Raw genomic sequence first — 19563 nt, forward strand, 5'->3', positions numbered from 1 at the left:
AGCAATTTCATGATTCACCCAAATAGTATAAGGTTTGGGATCTTGTATCATTAAAGTTACCAGCTTTGGGGATAGCATCACATTTTCAGATTCAAGTAATTGTTAGCTTGATTTTTCAAAACATCTCTAGCCTTGTGTGCTTAATTCTATATTTGATTGTTTTTTTGAATTTCAGTCACACAAAGTTATAAAGAATATATTACTTATGTACCACCAGTCTTAAGAAATAAAACATGGCAAAAATATGTGAGGGGGGAAAAACCCATAGCTTCAACCTTATTGACCGTCCCCCCGAAAGCTGTCATGAATTTGGTATTACTCTGTATTTTTTAATATTTTTATTGCATTTGTTACATATTTGTAAACAAGCATGTTTTAATACTAATTGGTATTACATTGAAGAAATCACTTGCAACTTGCTTTTTTAGTTCAACATTTTGTGAGCTTTGTTCTTGTTAATAAATGTGCTCTAGTTCATTCATTTTTTTACTGCTATTTAGTATTCCACTGTATGAATATATCACAATTGATATCCCCATTGTCTTATTGGACATTTAAGGTGCTATTCCAAATTACACTGCCTTTAACATTTCTTGTGTGTGTCCCGTGGTGCATGTGTGTGATAATTTCTCTAGGATATATATATATCGAGAGAGAGAGAAAATATGTTTGTATCAGGCTATAAATTATGTGTTGATTTTTGTATATCATAGGATGTGGTCATCACTGTTCAACAGATCCCCATGACATTTTCTTACGAAGCCATTTATTGACTCATTAAAAGTCTTTTTTAGCCCCCTAAATACGGCAATGCAGGTATGTAATAAAAACTTAGTATACTTGAGTTTTAATATAACTGTCATTGTAGAAACTCATTTTATGAATTTGAATATACTTAGAGAATGTTACAACAAAATGTTAAAAGAATTTATCCTCAATTGCCAGTTTATCGTTTAGAGATTTGAACAATTAATATCAATTGTAGTTTGAGTTTAAGATAAATAGTCTAAAGGTTAATCTTCTTTCCCTCCTAACAAAATAAAAACTCATACACTGAACAGACTATTCAGGGGTTAATAGCAGCATCTCAGACCTGGTCAGCAGCCCTATTGCATTTAGGATCACATAAGTAGTCATTGGAGATAGAATAGTTTGCCTCTTTTTCCAAGCAGTTAGATCATGTTCTTGTATGCAAAATAGTTTTTACTGTTTACTTTTAACTTTGACCAAGGCAAAAGAGTTGAAATTCGGAAAGCCCCTGGTCAATAAAAGACCTAAACTTCCCATTTCAACCGTTGCTATGTGTTTATTTTTTCTTACTTGATGCTAGAATTGAACAGTATATGGCAACAAACAGCCTGGTTTTGAACCAGCATCCACTTACAAACTGTGTGACCTCAGGTAACTTACATAAAGCCTCAGTTTCCCCTATTTATAAAACTGGGATAAAACTAGTATCCACTCCTAAAGATTAGTTACCATTAATGTAAAATAACATGTTATAATGTGCTTAGTATAGGATACAGCACACAGTAGGCCCTTGGGAATGCAAACTAGCATGATGTTAATATATTTATGTGGAAATAGACTGAATAAGGTGGTGATTAAAGGACCCAATTAATGCATCACTGATTTATGTACTGCCCTGGAATAAGTTACTCTTGCTACAGCATTTCTTAAACTTTGAAAAAAGTTCAGATTCCTAGGTTTCTCCCTGAAGGTTGTATAAGTAGATCTGAAATGGAATCTGGGAATTTGTTTTTAATAATCACCCCTACCCCCAAGCTAACTCTTGCATTTGACATGTTTATGAAATAGTACCAGTATATCTGAAAATGGCATAATTTTTGTTTATTGCTAGTAATAGCTCACTGTAAACATAAATGTAGATGAGGCTAAGAGAAGCAGAAGTCTGAAGTTCTCTTGGTGTAGAAGACTTAATTGTGGTAAAGTAAATTTATTTAAGAGTTTTTTCCTCTGGGAAATTAAAAATTCTAAACAAATGATCTCATTTTTCTCCCATCAGCCTTCTTGTCAAGAAGGTAGGCATTGAACATTTTCTCATTCTTAAAACAGTGATGGTAATCTTTTTTTTTCTTTTTTTAAATCTTTATTATCGAATGTAGAATGTATTACAGATGTTCCACATTTTTCCCCCATTGACCCCCTCCTCCTCAATCCCGCCCCCCTCCCGCCTTTTCCCACACTATTGTCTGTGTCCATTGGTTATGCATATAAGTTCTTTGGTTTATTTCTTCCCACCCCCCACCCCCCAACCCCTTTCCCTTTGAGGTTTGTCATTCTAGCAATGAATTTGTACTTCTTTTTTTTTTTTTTTTCCTCACCCGAGGACATTTTTCCATTTTTTGTACAGATGGAGTGGGAGGGAGAGAGAGGAAGGGAGAGAGAGAGAGAGAGAAACATCGACGTGAAGGGACACATCGAGTGGCTGCCACCCGCACAACCAACCAGGGCCGGGGACAAACTGCAACCGAGGTACATGCCCTTAGCGGGAACCGAACCCGGGTCTCTCCAGACCGCAGGCCGACGCTCTAACCGCTGAGCCAAACTGGCCAGGGCGAATTTGTACTTCTTAATCCCTTCACCTTTTTCACCCATTCCCCCAACCCCCCTCCCATCTGGCAACCAACAAAATGTTCTCTGTATCTATGAGAATGTTTCTGTTCTACCTGTTCATTTTGTTTGTAGATTCCATTGTTGATAAGATATGTATTCATTGCCATTTTGTTTATTCATATATTTTATCTTTTTCTTCAAAAAGACCCTTCATCATTTCATATAATAATGGTTTGGTGGTGATGAACTCCTTTAGCTTTTCCTTGTCTGGGAAACTTTATATGGCCATCGATTCTAAATGACAGCTTTGCAGGATAGAGTAATCTTGGTTGTAGGTTCTTGCTTTTCATCACTCTGAATATTTCTTGCCACTCCCTTCTGGCCTGCAAAGTTTCTTTTGAGAAATCAGCTGACAGTCTTATGGGGACTCCCTTGTAGGTAACTAGCTGCCTTTCTCTTGCTGCTTTTAAGATTCTCTCTTTGTCTTGAATCTTTTGCATTTTGATGATGATGTGTCTTGGTGTGGGCCTCTTGGGGTTCATCGTGTTTGGGAATCTCTGTACTTCCCGGACTTGTATGTCTCTTTCCTTCACCAAGTTAGGAAAGTTTTCTGCCATTATTGTTTCAAACAGGTTTTCAATTTCTTGTTCTCTCTCTTCTCCTTCCGGCACCCCCAAGATGCGAATGTTGGCACGCTTGAAGTTGTCCCAGAGTTTCCTTACACTATCCTCATTTTTTTTGGATTCCTTTTTCTTTTTGCTGTTCTGATTGGGCGTTTTTTGCTTCCTTATATTCCAAATCAATGGTTTGCTTCTTGGATTTACGCACTCTACTATTGAATCTTTGTAAATTATTCTTTATTTCAGTTAAAGCCTCCTTCGTTTCTAACTGTGCATCGATCATTTCTGTCTGGTCCTTTTTAATGCTCTTGAGGCCCTCACTGAGTTCACTAAGCATCCTTATAAGCAGTATTTTGAACTCAGCATCTGTTAAGTTGCTTATCTCCATTTCACTTAGTTATTTTCTTGGGGTTTTGTTCTGTTCTTTTATTTGGGACCTGTTTCTTTGTCTCCTCATTTTGGCTGCCTCCCTGTGTTTGTTTCTGTGTATTACTTATCGAGCTGAGACCTGATGCTGCTCATTTGAAACAATTTAGGAAAAACCTGAAGCAGGATCCAAGACAGGCCAATCCTATGGTGAAACAAATGCCAACAGCTTGGGTGGGCCTGAAAGTTGGGTGGGGTGGGGCGGGGCCTCAGGGAGTCACCAGGGCGGGGCTACCAGTGTGAGCCAGGTTGCTAGAGTCCCAGATATGGTGGCTATCTGCCGCCCCAGGGAAGGGCTCACCAAAGGAACAAAGGCCTCTGACAGCACATTTGTCCCGGAGAAAGCCCCCTCTCCAGCCCTCGCTCCAGTGCCAAACAGCTCAGTTCTTCCCCGTATGTCTCTGGTGCCCCTAGAGCTGCCTCCCCTCCAAGCTTAGAGGGAGAGAGTCTGATAAGTCCTTGCGCAGGGCCTTTTAAGGAGCTACCTGGGGCTTCAGCCGCTTCAGCTTCCCTAAGCCTCAGTTCCTGCTGGTTTTTCCAGCCAGAAGTTATGGGGACTTCTCTTCCTGGCACTGGAACCCTGAGCGGGGCACCTGTTGTGGGACAGGGACCCCTCAGTCCTCAGGAAGGACCTTCCCAGCCGAGGTAGCCTCCTGAATTTTTTTTTTTTTTTTAATCCTCACCCGAGGACATTTTTCCATTTTTTGTTCAGATAGAGCGGGAGGGAGAGAGAGGAAGAGAGAGAGAGAAAGAAACATCGATGTGAAGGGACACATCGAGTGGCCGCCACCCGCACGACCAACCAGGGCCGGGGACAAACTGCAACCGAGGTACGTGCCCTTAGCGGGAACCGAACCCGGGTCTCTCTGTACCGCAGGCCGACGCTCCAACCGCTGAGCCAAACCGGCCAGGGCGGTAGCCTCCTGATTTTTATCCACCACACGTGGGTGTGGGACCAGCCCGTCTCACCACCGTCTCACCACCGTCTCACCACCGCCCCTCGCGCCTCCGCCCCTCCTACCAGTCTCCATGCAGCTTCTTTAATTCCGTAGTTGTAGGACTTCCATTCAGCTTGATTTCAGGCGGTTTTGAATGATGGTTATTCTTTAGTTTAGTTGTAACTTGGATGTGGTTGTGGGAGGACGCGATATTGCGTTAACCAATGCCGCCATCTTGACCGGAAGTCAGTGTGATGGTAATCTTGATTTGTCCATTACACATGCTTTGTTGTAGTCCAGAGAAACAAATCTGGGCTTTCCTGTCCTTAGTAGAGGGCTTTTTATAATCAGACCAGAATGGCCATGTTTCTGTCATTAGCAGTTTAAAGTCAATATATCAGTCTTGTGAAGGAGGTCAAGTTTGGTCAATTTCCTCTTATTTACTGGCTTCATATGGACTGTAAGATTTTAGATTTCTGACCACCTCTTCCACTTTTAAAATTTATTTTTAACATTCTTGTTGAACGGATGAAACACAAGGTAATAATTTGTTTTAAAGCTAAATGAGTAGCTACCTAAAGTATTAACCTGTGTTATAGCTAATGTGTCACTGGCATCTAGAATGTAATAGTTTCCTTTAATGTGCTGCAAATAGGCCCAGAACTAGTTCTTACCCAGTAGATTTGTGATTTAAAAGGTAGCTACAGCCCCGTCTGGTGTGGCTCAGTTGGTTGGAGCATGATCCTGTACACCATTAGGTGGCAGGTTTGATTCCCAGTCAGAGCACATACCCAGATTTGGGGTTCAATCCCCGGTCAGGGTGCATGCTGCAGGCAACCAATCTATGTTTCTGTCTGTCTCTCTTCCCCTCTTCCTCTCCTTCTCCTTTCCTCTCTCTAATATCAATTAAAAAATAAAAAGTAGCTACATTATTTCTTTTGAAGACAAAAAGATGTCTTCTATGATCATTTAGTTACTACTTTTTCTGTGTTTCTTTCTGACTTATGTATTGAAATGTCTGTAGTGGGAGGACAACAAATTAGAATTTCCTCCGAGTTAAAGGTTAATTTTCCAAAGAGCTACACAGGCAGTGATTTACACAGAGATAGCCAGCTGCCACATGGCTAAATATAAGTCTTCTGATTTATTTTCAGCTTAATATATGGTAATTGTGGTATTTACACTTTTTCTACAGGGCTTATTCTTGTCCTAGAATGGGAATAGATTACAACCATTGACAGTATTTGAAGAACCTCAGAGCATCTTTGCTCACTTGGGTGTATTCTTTCGGCAGTATTCTGCCACTGGATTCCTGTGAGGGCGGAGGGTGGGGAAGCAGTGGGGAATTGGCCCAAAGGCTTGAGAATGTCGTTCTGCACAGGAGTTCCCAAAGGAATGTGTGACATGCTAAAGAGGGTTACATTGAAAGAAAGAGACTAACTGTCCTGGCTCTGAAGTAGACAGAAGGGGATATGCATTTCTGGCTATTGGAGAATGCCTTGGTGTCTCTTGAAGAGCACGGACGGCATCCCACTGACTTACCTAAATAGCATGTTTTAGCCAATGGCTCTGACAGGAAATGAGGCAAAACTCACACCATCAGTCTAGAGTTAACATTCACCAGGAAATTTGTATTTAGTCCCCTAACCTCGTGTGCCTTATTTTATCTTGTACTGATTTTTTTTTTTTTTATCTTCACCTGAGAACATTTTTCCATTTTTTTGTTCAGATAGAGTGGGAGGGAGAGGGAGAAACATCGACGTGAAAGGGACATATCGAGTGGCTGCCACCCGCACTACCCAACCAGGGCCAGTGACAAACTGCAACTGAGGTACATGCCCTTAGCGGGAACCGAACCCAGGTCTTTCTGAACCGCAGACTGACGCTCTAACTGCTGAGCCAAACTGGCCAGGGCTTGTACTGATTTATAAATGAAGTAATGAAGAATATTGGCTACAAGAGCATACGTTGATTTTAAGTGATCAATTTTGGAGCATTATACAAGTTCTGTAATAGTACTAATGCCAGCAGGGTTAGATTACAGTTTTTATGGCCAAAATAGCACTGCTAAAATGGTTTGGATTGATCTAATGATGTGAAAGCAGTATATAAATGACTAGTTTCTGGATCCATAAATAAAGTTAGAAGAATCTTAAATATTGGTGATGGTTATGTTATTCTTCTTAAGGTATAAAATTAGGAGCAAAAGTAGCATAGTCATTTTTAATTTCTGCCCTTTTTTTTTTTTAAGGAAGAGGGATGATATTTCCAGATTTGAAATGAGGCTATGTAGGTGGTAGGGTCATGATGAGGGGCCTAATCAATGATGGCTGGTTATTCAGAAATATTGATGACTAAGAGACATTTCACAGAACGTTCCACAAGTTGGAATTATAAATTAGAACTATGAGGACAGAGATACTAAGAACTGGGCACAGAGATACTAGGTATTAACTTAAGCTATTATGTTTTATTAATTACTGTTGTTTAAAAACATGAGTAATCAAGGAGGAAGAGTTTGACTCCTATCTGCCTTTGTAGTTTAGTTTATTTCAATTAGCTTGTTTATTTTTAGTAAAAGTATTTTTTGGTAAGTACTGAGCCCCTTGCTATGAGTCTACCACAGGGGGCTGTAAGTGTCTGTTGGGGCTCAGCTAGGCATGGAGAATTTTGGGGTGGTTGTACATATAAACAATGAGTATTCATATAATAATGATGGCAGGATGTAAAGTGGGGATAAAGAAAGAGAAACTAAGCCACAGGCTGATAGTGTTTCATGATGAGTGAAACTGTCTTAGAATCAATATATGACAATGAAAGGAAAACATCTTGGAAGGTACAGGCTGCATGAGGATGGGGGAGAGTAATTTGTAAGTGATCCTGATCCCAAAGCTTAAGTGTAGGAACAACTTCAGGGGAGGTAGCATTTTCAGGAGAATCAGGTTTCCACAAGGAGACGAGACGAAAGCAAGTTCAGGGCTGTTTTCAATGGAGCTGGCATTCCAGAGGGCAGTGGAAAAGTTGAAGGAAGGTGAGTAGTGGGTAACGGGTAAAGGAGAAGGACACTAGAGTGGAGGATAAGAAGGGAGGAAAACAGATAGTTCTAGGCTTATGTTTTGTGGGTGACCAAGAGGGTGGAAATACAGTGTTTTACTTCTCATAACCATTGGTTTACCTCCTTCCTCTTCCTAATGCGTTCTCCTTTTCCACTGGGGACTTTTCTATACTCTCATACTGTTATCTGCACTACACTATTCTTCTATCTCATAAAACCCATCATCCAGTTCTTTATCAGACTCCTCCTAGTTTCACACTATCCTCAGCTCCTTGTATTGCTAGCTTTTCTGTTATACCCAGCTGGCAAAGTCTGATCCCTGGACTCACACAGGAGTCTGTATCCCCACTAAGTATAACTGGAGAAAATCACATTGTTGCAGAGTTAAGGGTTGCGTTAATTTCCAAATTGGCAACCTCATCCTAGCTCTTTTCTGAAGGCATCATTCTTTCTTCATAGCTACTACCCTACCACACCTGTGCTCTGCAGATGGCCTTGCCACGTTCTTCTCAGGTCAAAATGACCTCAACTTTCTGAGAACCCTGTTTATTCTCTTCCTTTTTTTTCTAAATATGGCCAGGTCTCTCCCATCTTTAAAAATGACATACATAGCCCTGGCCAGTTTGGCTCGGCGGTTGGAGCGTCGGCCTGCGGTACAGAGAGACCCGGGTTTGGTTCCTGCTAAGGGCACGTACCTCGGTTGCAGTTTGTCCCCGGCCCTGGTTGGTCGTGTGGGTGGCAGCCACTCGATGTATCCCTTTCACATCGATGTTTCTCTCTCTCTCTCTCCCTCCCGCTCTATCTGAACAAAAAATGGAAAAATTTCCTCGGGTGAGGATAAAAAAAAAAAAAAAATGACATACATACACATTCCCTTCCTCAAACCCATCTTCCTCTTTCAGCCCCCTCCTAACAGCTTTTCCTTCATAGCCAAACTTTAAAAATGTGTCTGCTCTTCACTTTCTTGCTATAGATTTGCAATGGCTTCAGCCCCATTAGTCCCTCTGAGGCTTTTCTTGCCAAGGTCATTTATGGTCAACTTATTGCTGATTCTGCTGATTCTAGTAGGCTCTATTTAGTTCCTTCTCTTTCCAGCCTGCTCTTTTGGGCACTGGTAAGTATGTCTTCCTAGAAATGCTTTCTTTGGTATTCTGGCGTCATATCTTTGGGATTTTTTTTTTTTTTTTTTACCTTGTGTACCTTCGTGAATTCCCCTTCCTCTGTCCATCCCTTAATTATTGGTGTTTGACATGGTTCTGTTCTAAGCCCCTCTTCACCTCCTCTAGATGACCTTTATCTTCTCACCTATTGCTGAGGACTTGCCAAATCTGTATTTCCTCTCTAGACCTTTGACCTGAGATCCAGAATAGTACCTCCAACTGCCTGTTGAACACCTTAGAGGAACATCATCATGTTCCAGGCTATTCATTGGTGCACTGAATGGCATTGGAACTATCCAGTTACCTACATTAGAAGCCTAGACATCATTTTTTATTGCTTGTGTTCTTTCCTTTGTCTGGTTTCCCATTACATAACCTGTACACACATACACATAACGTATTCCCCATTTTGTTTCTTCTCTAGTTCAGTTACCATTTTTCACCCAGGAAACTACCGTAAATGAGTTCCATTTTTATACTTTGAGAAGTGGAAAATCAGATCATGTCACTTCTCTCCTTAAATCCCTCCTTGGCTTTCTACTTCTCAAGGTCATGTTCAGACTCCTTACAGTGATCTGACTTCTGCTGACTTGGCTAGCCTCATTTCTCATTTTACTACCATTTCTCCAAATCTCACAAACTTTTATACCCTAAAGGGCAATACAGTATCTCTTATGCTACTTCTCTTCACCTGTGCTTTCTTAGCCCTGAGAGCTCAGCTTCCTTGATTATCCTCAAGTCTGGGAAATGTCCCTTTTCTGTGTGTTTCTGGAGCACTTTAACTCCCTGTCAGAGCAGATTTCAAGCCATTGTGCAGTGGACTGCTTTTTATTATTCCTGAATATACAGTAAACCTTTGATTTTGTGGATCTCAATTTAATGGACTTTGAATTAAACAGACAAATTTGCAGTCCACATGTCATATGTGAAAATTAACACACTGTTAATTTAAAAATGCTTTTAACCAAGATTTGCTTATAATTAAATTAATAGGTTGTTTTTTTGTTGTTGTTAATTCAATTTATTTTTAACAAATTTTAGTGAATAGGCCATATGTTAGGAAAAACATGGTAGTAATTTTGCAGACAAATAAATATTATATGTCTACAACTATGGTCTACATATTTAAATCCAAGAGTCACCACTTGTAAGCAGTGTCCAGTGAATGATTAGGACTTGATCACACCACATCGAGCTGGGGTAGTTGGCTCTATTTTTGAGTGTCGTGACTTCCAGCAGCAGCCGTGTGCATTTGTTTACTCTCAGGGACTGGTGAATGCAGGCATTTATTAGACCTATCCAGTATAAATTTAAAATTACTGTAATACATATAGAAAACTTTTCTGTGAAATTAAACTTCATACATACGTGATTTTATTTACACAAATGTGTCTACATAAGTAAAAACAGGTAAACTAACTAATTTGTCAATTTTTTAACATATGCCTTCGGAAAACCTACATTATTATGTAACAGACTTTTGGCTTTGACAGACACCCCCTTGCCCAAATTAGTCTGTTATATTGAGGTTTTACTATATTATAAGCTTGTTGAGGGTAGAGAGCACACCTGTCTTGTTTCGTAGTAGTCCTACCTATTAGCACAGTGCATAGCATGTTATAAACAAGTATTTATTGTAAGAACAAACAAATGAAGTAAACTGTTATAGCTGCACAAAGCAAGACAAAATAATTGAAAAAAAGAGAGACTTATCTAGAGCTGCAGTGAGGAATAGTGTGCATGACAATAGTGATGACCACATTAAAGTAGAAATTGGATAAAAGACGTGGCCACAAGCAATGTATTAGAGTTAGAGCAAGAATCTAGGTTTATAATTAAATTAACAGGTTGTTTTGTCAGAGCAATTATCAGATCTAAACTTAACCAAATTCCATTTAGGCAGCCACAAGCTTTAACAGGACTGGATTTTGTGTGGCGAATGCCATGTTTTGTGTGTAGGGTTCAAAGATGAGTGCTCACTGCCAGTCATAGAACCATTGTATCTAGATTGTAATATCTTAATCACCAGTTGTATCTAGAAGCCATTTTAAGCTTTTTAATCTTCTGTTTTCTTACATATGCATCATTTTCAATCGGAAAAAGTAAAAATAATACTAAAGAATTGTAAAAAAGACCTACAATTGTATTCACACTTGATTACTTTCAACAGCTTTTACCCAGCACCTACATATTTTTATAGTGTTATGTGTGACACTTAACAATGTTCATATATTTCCCCAGGTTTTTACATAGCACTGTAGTGTCTGCCTTTGGACATCATAACATTTTATTTAGTTAGTTTTTTTGGTTAGGCTGAATTGTCATGGGTGGGATTACAGGGTCAAAGGATATAAAAATTGTAAGGCTTTTGCTTTGGGACTACCTATAACTTTCAGAAATGTTACACTAAAAGTTGGCAGGAGTTTGAAAGTACAAGATTTCTCAATGACCTTAAAGCATTTGAAAGAGTGAGATGAGGGGAAGGGAGAGTTGTATGTGTATAAATCTTACTGGCATTGGTTTAGTTTATGTAAGGTATCACAAAGGACTTTTTTTAATACGGAGAAATAACTTGGTATCAGATGACAATATATTTAAATAAAAATACCATTTAAAGAGTAAATGCAAATTTGTACCCGTTGTAACTGTTTATTCATGCTAACTTCTAAATATTCTAAAATTCATCCTTTTAAGTCAGAACATTCCAGAACTGGGAACATAGGCTGAATTTTCACTCTTGCTAGAATTGTTTATAGAGTTGTGTACTTTGATGCTGTGTATGTCATTAGCTTTTCTTGAGAGAGAATTCTGTGGAAGCTCATGCTTCCTGTGATGTTAGAGAATGTGTTTTATTGTACTATGTAATAGATGTCATTTGTGTCCGTCTAATGAGAACTGTCAACAACATACAGGTTATGTTTTAGTTGCTCAGAGCAAAAATTGTGATCTTCCCTTTTATATGTGGTTTTGGGTCAGATTTTGTCAAATCTGCATTCCTTTAGAGAAAATTGTTAAATTTGTTTAAAATTTAGAGAAAAGTATTAAGTCTTTCATAAAGCATCTCAGTATAAACATGATATTAATTATTACTTTTCTTGTTTTATGCCTTTGAGCTTTTCTGGTAGAATTTTGTTCTATTGAAATGGAAAGCAGTAGAGAACTCCATTGCCCTCTAGGTGATGACAGAATTGTTATGTGGGTCATTTAAAGACAGACTGTAGTTGGATGCAAAAAGCATTATGGAACAAAATATAGAGTATTATTACTATTTATGTTTACCTACATTTAGATATGCATACTTATCAAAGTACTCCAAGGTTTTTCTCCTAAGGAATATGAGTAGAGAGTGAGTTCTTACTTTCATGTACGTCCATGTTGTTTGAACATTCTTTTAGCTGTGAGCATGTGGTCTGTTGAATTATTTTCAATTAAAAAAAAATTTTTTTTTCCAAATAGAACAGTGCCCTACCTGGTTTATTTGACATGGGTAACAGTTTTGCTGTGGCAAGATCTCATAAGACCATTCTGTTTCTGTGATTGAACCTGGATGAGAAGTCTTTCAATGAGTTGTTTATGCTATTGTAAGAAATCAAAATGTAGTGCTTATTTTCTCCCCTCTTCTCTCTCAGGTCATTTAGATCCAGGATTCCTAGCAAGTGACAAGACATCTGCTGGCAGTGCACCACTCAATGAAGAAATTAATATTGCTTCTTCAGATAGTGAAGTGGAGATTGTGGGAGTTCAGGAACATGCAAGGTAGGATTTTTTTTTTGAGAATTCTGGTACTCTCTTTCAGCTTCCTTTGGCTTAAACACTTTTTGATTAGACATGATACGAGCTTCAGAACGTGTTGCATATTGTTTCATATCAAGAACATCATGATCATATATGTATGCCATAGAACTGATGTTTTTCTTGCTTAGAGTGCTTGACAGATTTTGTTCTTAGGGTATAAGTATTACTGTACTTCCCCCCTCTTATGCATATTTTCTTGCCTTTTACTTTATCTTGAAATATATCAGGAGCAAACAGTTGGGAAATATGCATCTGACATCATACCTCTCTTGCTTGTTTCTTAGAGCACCTCTGCTGGTCTTTCATTAAAAATTGCAAATTACTTTGGTCTATAGCTAACAGAGTGTATTTCTAGTGATGTTTATGTGACTCAGGGAGTCCTGTTTCTCAGGATAAAAATAAAGGCTACAAGACAGCCAGTTATGAAAATAATTTATGAAGTTTGGCATTTTTAAGGTAGAGGTCAACAAATTAGCCTACTGGCCAAATCTGGCCTGCTTTCTGTTTTTGTATGGACCTTGAGCTAAGAATAAGAATGATTTTTACATTTTTAAAAATTTATATTTTATTTACTTAATTAATTTTTGTTACAGATATTTCTACTTTTCTCCCTATTGACATCCTCCTCCTGTCCCCATATGCCCCCCCGCCCCGGTTTTTACGTTTTTAAATGGTTAGGGAGGGAATCAAAAGAAGAATATTTTGTGATGTGAAAACTATATGAAGTCCAAATAAAATTTATTCATGAATTAAGTTTTTTTGGGACAGAGCCACACTTGTTCATTTACATATTGTTTATGGGTGTTTTTATACCACAGTGGCAGAGTGGAGAAGTTTCAACAGATAACCTTATAGCCCTCAAAAGCATAAGATACTATGTATCCCTTTGTAGAAAAAGAAATTACTGACTTTTGCTTTAAGATAAGGATTAATTACAGCCCTCAGAGGTATTCCTGGGGAACATTTAATATACATAGAGAGTCCTGGCCGGTTTGGTTCAGTGGTTAGAGCGTCGGCCTGTGATCCAGAGAGACCTGGGTTTGGTTCTCGCTAAGGGTGTGTACCTTGATTGCAGTTTGTTCCTGGTCCTGGTTGGTTGTGCGGGTGGCAGCCACTTGATGTGTCCCTTTCACGTCAGCGTTTCTCTCTCTCTCTCTCTCTCCCTCTCTCTCCCTCCCACTCTACCTGAACAAAAAATGGAAAAATGTCCTTGGGTGAGGATTAAATACACACACACACACACACACACACACACACAGAGAGAGAGAGAGAGAGAGAGAGAGAGAGAGAGAGAGAGACAAGGCAAAAAGTTAGACTTTGGAAAATCTGTATTCTGTGTAGCAAACAACTTTTCTCCTGTGCCACAAGAGTTAAGTTGTGATTTCCTGATTTCTCCAATAGCTGTATTACCTTGCCCTTAGATCTGATTTTACTCTTTGGTTAGCAATAAAACATACACCAGTGTTTCTTCTATTGTTGTAAAAGGTGAATTTAGAATTGGACAGTGGGGTGAAATACACATACACAGAAATTGAGGGTGCCTTTTTCTAATGAAAACTGGTTATACTCCGAGAGCATTTTTCAGTTAAACAATTGGAAATTTAAGAATACAGAGTTAAACCTTGGCCAGTGTGGCTTAGTGGCTGAGCATCGACCCATGCACCAAGTGGTTGCCAGCTCAGTTCCCAGTTAGGACACATGCCCAAGTTGTGGGCCCAATCCCCAGTGGGGGCCGTGCAGGAGGTGGCCAGTTCTCTCATAGATGTTTCTATTTCTCCCTTTTTCTTCCTGTCTCTCTAAAATCAATAAAGAAAAAAAATTGAGAGAAAATGTGCTTAAAAAAAGAAAGAAAAGAAAACAGAGTTAGGTCATAGTTTAACATGCCATCTCCTCAAAAGAGGGACAGTTCTTTTTACTAGAACTAGTATTATCTTACCACTTCATTCTCTGTCCTTTATTATGCCATAAATATTCCTCTATGGCTGTTTCCTTTTTCTTTTTTTAATGGTTATATTCCCTATTCTGGTGGGACAGAATTTTCATTCTTTAATCTTTATCTCATATTTTCCTCTTTTTTCTGCCTATTCAAAAACTTTTACCTATTAAGTTCTCTTCTATTTTTCTGTTTATTCCCTCCAAGCTGACTTATCTATTTGATGAGGAAGTAGAACTTATGATTTAGTCCTTCAGCATATGTCTATTTAGTTCATTTCACCATTGTTCCTTATAGGCCCCATGTCAGGATCTTTCTAGAATATTACAGTATTTTTTATTGCAGACTCCATTCTATATAGATTACCCTGCCTGATGACTGATGTAGGTAAATTATCTTCAGTTGTGCCAGGAACACATTATCCATTCACCAACTGCCTCTTGAGTTACATTTCAAATTTTAATTCACTGTTAACTCATGTGTTCCTACTTAAGTAGGAAAGAGTAGATAGTAACCTGTGTCGTTTATCTAATCTCTTATTCTGGTGAGACATATTACGTGGTCCAGTTCTCTAGTAACTCCTCTCAAGTCTCCCTTCTTGACTATCTTATTATGCCTAAGTGTTGCAGAATGAGCCAGACATCTTTATTTTCAGTTTCTCTGTTCAACTTTTCTTTCATCATGGAACCTTTTGCTTCTTTTTCTACCAATACTATTGGTATCTGGAGTTAAAATTATTATATTTCTATTAAACTTGGAAATGTAAATTCTAAGTCCCTCCTCACCTCCAACACACACAAATGATTTCTAGTACACCCTTCTCTGAACTTGTCAGGCCTTTTATCCAGATTGTCATTTTCTTCTATAGACATGTTTGTTTCACTCTTGTACTGAGTCAAGTGACTTTAGCTACATTTTAAATGGCATGCTATAACATTACTGTTAAGGAGTTTTTCTTACATGATCTGAAGTATAAAGATGTGTTTTATTCTGATTCTTTAGTTTGAATCCTGGATAAGTCATATCTTGGAGGTAACAAGTCCATTCTGAAATCTCAGTGGTTCTTGTTCGTACAATGGCATGTGGAGTTAACAGATCTTATCAGAGTACTTTGAATTGACTCTTGTATCATTTTGGGACTATCTTTTATTTTGGTCTTTGGGTGCAGACTGAGTAGAGTCTCATTGACTCTATTATTCTGGAAATTTTTTCTCTATTTCTTTAGAAGAGAAGCCCGATAGGCTTTCAAATATTGAGATTTAATAGCTGAGAAGCAGGTGGGGGAGAGTTTTCTTGGTTGCTTTAGAATTGCCCCTTTGGCTGCCTGTATCTCATCTGAAATTTATTTCTTTTACAGGTCTAGGGTTGCAGTTATGAAGTATTGATGGGCTTCTGGCAGGGTTATCACTTGGAAAAAGGTTTTAGGTTTTGATCGACATCTTTTTGTTCTAGTTTGATTTGCATGCACAGATGTTTTGTTTGGATTTAGTCACCCTGTTATTTTTTTCTTATGATATTCTACCTTGTTGTGGGCTTTCTGAAAGTTTTTTAAAAACTCAGACTTGGTCTTTGAGTTCTCTTTGGGATTGTGGTTGCTCTGGCTTGCTTTGGGTACCATTTTTTTCATATTCGGAAGTATTTTGTTTGACCTTTGTACTTAGCAATTCTAGTTGTGATGCAATTATTATTATTATTATTATTATTATTATTTGATAAACAATTGCTTTTGTTTTTCTGCATGTTAATATCTTTCCTGCTCCTTTACTTTAGATTTTGACGTGTTCACTTCTGTGGTTCTAGTCATAGACTAGAAAGCATGCTTTTTCAACTAGTGAGTGAATGCATCATTTATGGCTGCTTTGTTATTGCTGTGATGAACTCCTGAATTAAATGTTGTCATTGCATGAGATGTTCTTTGCCAATGAGAGACTTCCAACTTCTCTAGTCCTGTGCCACTTCATTTTGCCAACAGTTTTAATTTATGATTCCTATGCCAATATTTTTCTTGGTTTTTGGTCCTTTCTCCTTCTCTTCTTCTACCAGCCTCCATGGTAATTGCCCTAGGAAATTGAATCCATATAGTGCAGATCTTTCTGTCATGAAACTATGTTGGAACAGTTCCTTCATTACTTGTTCTTTGAAGCTTTTGTGATAATCAAACCCCTACCTCATTGCACTGTAGTCTTTGGTGTAAATGTTGGTTCATCTCTTAGCAAAAGAATTGCTATGGGAAGGGTTTTGCATTTGAGTCTGGTTGCTTCCTAGAACCAATTGCTAACATTAGTCCTAAAAAGGCAAGGGAGACAGATGAGTATTTTTCTAAAGCCACAAGGATTCATTTCATTCTCAGTTAGGAAAAGTAATAGGAGTGTTATCGAAGAGGTCACCTTCAGCCTCTCTAAATGAGAGCAAAAATGATTAATTTTTAATGGTGTTTTTCTGGAATAGTAAGTTAACTGTATCAGAAGCTGACCATCAGAGCCTTCCCTCTTCTTTGTTTTTTTCTTCTTTTCTATTGTGAAATCTCTTATTAATTGGTTTCAGTGCATGAAGAGCAGGAAATTATTCTATCAAAAGTTATTGTTTATAAAGTATTTTTTTTTAAATAAGGTCTAAGCATTTTCTTAGTTATAAGACTCAAAATATGATGAGATAGTGCTTTATATCCATTGCCAATCATATGCAGACGTGAGAACAAAGCCTATATCTGCACTAGAATTGGCATTGGACCAATTAAAAAATACCTGAGTATGCTTCTACCCCATGCCTTTCATAATGTAGGAAAAGAAAAAGAACGTGATAATACATGAAAATCTGTGCTTTGTGTTAGTTTCCTTACAAAATTTTGAGACTCACATTTTTTTTTAATAGGACATCTCTGTAGGGCTCATCACAATTGTCCTATTTCCTCCTGAAATTTCTTTCTTCTTTATCTATTAGAAGTTAGTCTGTAATGTATAACATCTTATAAAATAATTGAAATGTTATTCCAGCACCCTTTTGTTTACTAGCCTGACCTTTTTTCCTTGAACTTGAAAAAAAAAAAGTGTTAGATGCATCATCCAGCTCCTAGCTACCATTTATTCAAGATGGTTGACTTAATTAAATCATAAAAAAATTTTGAATGTTTTATTGCAGTGGTTCTCAACCTTTGTAATGCCACAACCCTTTAATACAGTTCCTCGTGTTGTATGTGGTGTATCTGCATGTGGGCGGACCCGCCTGGAGACAGATAGAGCAGCGGTGTCTCAGTTCATAAGACCATCGGAAATATGTGTTTTCCGATGGTCTTAGGTGACCCCTGTGAAAGGGTAGTTCGACCCTGAAAGGAGTAACAACCCACAGGTTGAGAACTACTGTTTTATTGGCTTACACATACACACAGAGGTTACAGATGTACATTTTAATTTTTGCAAACTGCTCATACCTAAGTAACCAGCACTCAGATGAAGAAATAGAACCACCTTTCTATCATGACCTTTCCCCACCTCTTTCCCTGTAAGCACTATTCTGACTTTTAATGGGGAAGTCTTGTCTGTATTGTTCAAAATCATAAAGTTACTGATGACCTTAGAAGTCATCCTAGAATCCTCTTTAACTATCCTAATAGGTAGCCCAGCACCTGTTTAAATGTTTAAAGGCAGTTTACTCCATTGTATAGTGACTATAATTGTTGTATAGTAATGATCATTGAAAACTTGCCTTCCAGAAACTGATTCATGGTTCTTATTATGCTTTCTAGATCTCTGTACAAGGTGGAGTAGCCACCTTCTGTGATGATTCTCCCTTCTGTGGACAGTGCCCTTCCAGCTGCAGTTAATAAGGGTCCTGGAAAGCTTTTGACTAAAGATGGAATTATCACATCTCTAGAGAACTGAAAAATTTGAACTAAGAGAAACAGACTGAGAAAGTTGGGGCTTGAGTCAGATGAGTGGTGTCTAATTGTTCCATCATCCTCATGTTTTTGAGACATGCCAGTGTCTTTCCAACTAATTCTCCTTTTTGCTTAAAGTAGCCCAAGTTGGTTTCCGATAACTGGAACCATTTGTAACATAACCACAGAAGTGATCTAACTTAGATAGTTGAAGAAGTGCCTCATTTCCTTATTCTTCTCTCTCCTTTAGCCATTCCTCAGTAGTAAATACTGTCTCTAAACCTCTCACTCTCCTATTCTGGACACTTTCTAGAATCTGCGTTGCTATTTATTGAATGACCCCCCAGGGAGGAGGTAGTGTTCCTTAAAATCAAATATAGTACTTTAGGTGTAGTCTGAGGAAGGCATAGTTACTTAGTGGAAGATAAACTCCCCAGTGGAGACCTGATTTTATTCTGGTTTTATGCTTAACTTGCTTAAGACCCTGGGCAGTTGTCTTTTCTCTTCTATAAAACAAGCAGATTGGATCAGATCTCCTTTAAAGTAACTACCTGATGTTACACTCTATTACTACTTTTTTGGGAATAAATACTTCTCTTACTGCAGAGGTATTTCTAGGAATTCTGCCAAAGATTACATGGACTTTCTTTGTAGCCATTCATTCTCTGAATTCCTTCTAAGTTTGTATCAGCTTTACTTCAATTAGTACTTGTACAGATGACCTTTTGAATTGTTGAAGAACTTTACATTTTTAAATTGTTAGTCTGGGCCTATTTTTGCACTCTGCTGATTGTCACTATTTGCCTTACGTAATTTAATATACACATTTGTAAAGCGACAGCATGATGTCGTGGAAAGCATAGGATCCAAAATCAGACCTGACTTGAAGTTCTTTGAACTTCCACTTTCAAGCAATGTGACCCTGGACAAATCATATAACCTCTTTAGTCCTCAGTTCCCTGTTTGTAAAGTATTGATGTAACTTCCACGTCTACCTGTAAGTCTATTGAGAGTATCAAATGAGGTAAAACTGCTTAATAAACTTAGTATTCTGTTGCAGTCAGTCATTAAAACCATTTCTATAGCCCTGGCCTGTTTGGTTTAGCGGTTAGAGTGTTGGCCTGACGACTGAAGAATCTTAAGTTTGATTCCCAGTCAGGGGCATGGATCTGAGTTGCAGGTTTG

At 38.3% G+C, this 19563-nt stretch overlaps 1 protein-coding gene across 5 annotated transcripts in view; it reads left to right on the plus strand.

Annotated features, from left to right (window-relative positions):
- CUNH18orf25 (chromosome unknown C18orf25 homolog) overlaps positions 1-19563 on the plus strand; it is an 83701-nt gene that overhangs the window by 51212 nt on the left and 12926 nt on the right. For all 5 annotated transcript variants that reach the window (XM_036244265.1, XM_036244264.1, XM_036244266.1 and 2 more), the window contains one exon: positions 12406-12532. In XM_036244265.1, the coding sequence (XP_036100158.1) occupies positions 12406-12532 (127 nt within the window). The remainder of the gene's footprint in view (positions 1-12405; positions 12533-19563) is intronic.

This window comes from Molossus molossus, unplaced genomic scaffold (assembly GCF_014108415.1).
Source record: "Molossus molossus isolate mMolMol1 unplaced genomic scaffold, mMolMol1.p scaffold_m16_p_6, whole genome shotgun sequence".
In the NCBI taxonomy this organism is placed as follows: domain Eukaryota; kingdom Metazoa; phylum Chordata; class Mammalia; order Chiroptera; family Molossidae; genus Molossus; species Molossus molossus.